This window comes from Fopius arisanus, unplaced genomic scaffold (genome assembly GCF_000806365.1).
Source record: "Fopius arisanus strain USDA-PBARC FA_bdor unplaced genomic scaffold, ASM80636v1 scaffold00064, whole genome shotgun sequence".
Lineage (NCBI taxonomy): Eukaryota > Metazoa > Arthropoda > Insecta > Hymenoptera > Braconidae > Fopius > Fopius arisanus.
In genome coordinates this window covers 766,848-768,825 of record NW_011887803.1, presented here as the reverse complement: position 1 = coordinate 768,825, position 1,978 = coordinate 766,848, and the positions used below count along the sequence as shown (strand labels likewise).

The window sequence follows — 1,978 nt, the reverse complement described above, 5'->3', positions numbered from 1 at the left end:
AGCGAATAGAATTCGCAGTTGCAATTTTTATCGAGTGATAAATGCCGAAATGAGGGCTGGGGGGATAATACGAAGATTTGAATGCAGGGAAAATGATGGGGAAATTATCTCTGGGCTTTGCCGAGTTTAAACAGTGGCTTCACACGAGAGCTTTCACGGAGTTTAATTCAAAATGTAACGATAAGGCACTGGGTAATTTCTACCGTTTGCCCAGTGTTTCTTGTTTGAAATGGGGTGAAAATTTTATCGCCAAGGGGATAAATGCACAATACACGCGTTGAGTTTTCAGGATTTTTCATTCGAGGCAAAAAAAAATTATCGCTCTTTCAAGAGTTGAGTCCCATGTTCCATGTTTTTCCATTGAATAAACTCAAGATTTTTTTTTATTGTGATAAGCCTGCGAAACCTGTCCCATTCATTGATTTTTAAAATATAATTATAATTTATTTTTTAAATGACATTTGAGAAAAATTTAATCCGAAAAAATGTAATTTTTTTTATTTTAATCGAAAGGTAAAATTCAATTTAATGAATAATCATAATTATTGTAATTTTAAAATGAAAATGAATTTTCTCGGGAGAAAATGTGTATTAAATCTCGATGATTTTTCCAGAGGATATCACGGGGATGGATATCCATTCGACGGAAGAGGTCAGATCCTGGCGCACGCATTTTTCCCAGGACGAGACCGAGGAGGAGACGCTCACTTCGACGAGGAGGAGATCTGGCTCCTGGACAACGACAGCAACGAGGAAGGCAAGTGTCTCCATTTATTCCATTGAAATTTCTCCCCTCTCTCCCCTGAAATGAGGGGATTCCCCTCAGGAAAATGTAATTCCACGATGGAAAACCCCCGAGACGTCATCGAGAAACGATTACGCCATTTCCCCAGCCCCTGTATAAACAGCAAAACATTCATCGAGGCTGCGAAGCCGAGAGAACGACCTGCAGTTGAAAACTTTTGTATAATGCAACAAACACCCAGCCCCAATGCCATTTTCCATTGAAAAAGTTGACTCGATTCCGACGATAAAAATAGAGAAAACCCATCAGAATATTTCTGAATATTCCTGAATATTCCTGAGGAAAAAAAAAATAAATGTGAGAGTCACTTGAGAGCTGCGCCATTTGGAAGATCGTCGAAATTTCCGATGAAGTGGAAGAGAAAGTAAAAAAAAAATTTGTCTCGGTTTCTTGGAGACGCAGGCAATTGGTGACATGTAGAATTTTTCACTTTTCCGGTGGAAGCCTCTGGCAAATGGTGATGTTGAGATAAATTTTCAAGGGTGATGAGGGAGGAGGGATGGAGACGAGTGGAAATCAGATATTAGTTATCGTGTGCAATCATTGGTGTCTTCAGAGAGCGAGTGTATTCCAGTCGATGGTAGCGATGGTATTATGAAAATCAGTGGAGCATTGAAATCACTCGTGAATGATAGCGTTATTAAAATTATTCATCAATCGATGAATATCGATAAATAAAATGGGGCAGCAGTCGATGGAGACAATGAGAAAATAAAAACGGACATGCACTGGCACTGAATCAGTCTTGAATCATTGCAAAATTATTTTCATTCGACTCCCATCAATATCCGAAAAGATTAAAATTACTCCTCAGCATTAAAAAAAATCTGACAAACCAATCAACCATCGGAATCACCAATTAACAAATTCATCTGATGATTCGTTATCATCACCCCATTGGCCCTCAAATATATTGTTTTTTTTTTCATTCCTGGATATATCGAGCCCCAAACATGCGGTTGTGGATCTGAAAGTTCAATTTTATATTTAAAGAAACGTAAAATGTTATTCCCACCTGACATTTCCATGCACCGAGCCAATTCCAGTCGTCTGAGGACTTGATACCCGGGGGAAAATCACGATTGGATGGCTATTGTATCGTGAAAGGCATCGGAATGTTATTTATTTTCCTTTTTTTTCTATTATTGAATAAAAATCGTCGGGCACACTCTC

The 1,978-nt window shown here is 38.5% G+C and overlaps 1 protein-coding gene across 1 annotated transcript in view; it reads left to right on the top strand.

Annotated features, from left to right (window-relative positions):
* The first annotated feature begins 564 nt into the window (after window positions 1-564).
* Window positions 565-1,978, top strand: part of LOC105269117 (matrix metalloproteinase-14) — a 12,319-nt gene continuing 10,905 nt past the window's right edge. The window contains exon 1 of the mRNA XM_011309123.1: window positions 565-757. Within this exon, the coding sequence (XP_011307425.1) occupies window positions 565-757 (193 nt within the window). The remainder of the gene's footprint in view (window positions 758-1,978) is intronic.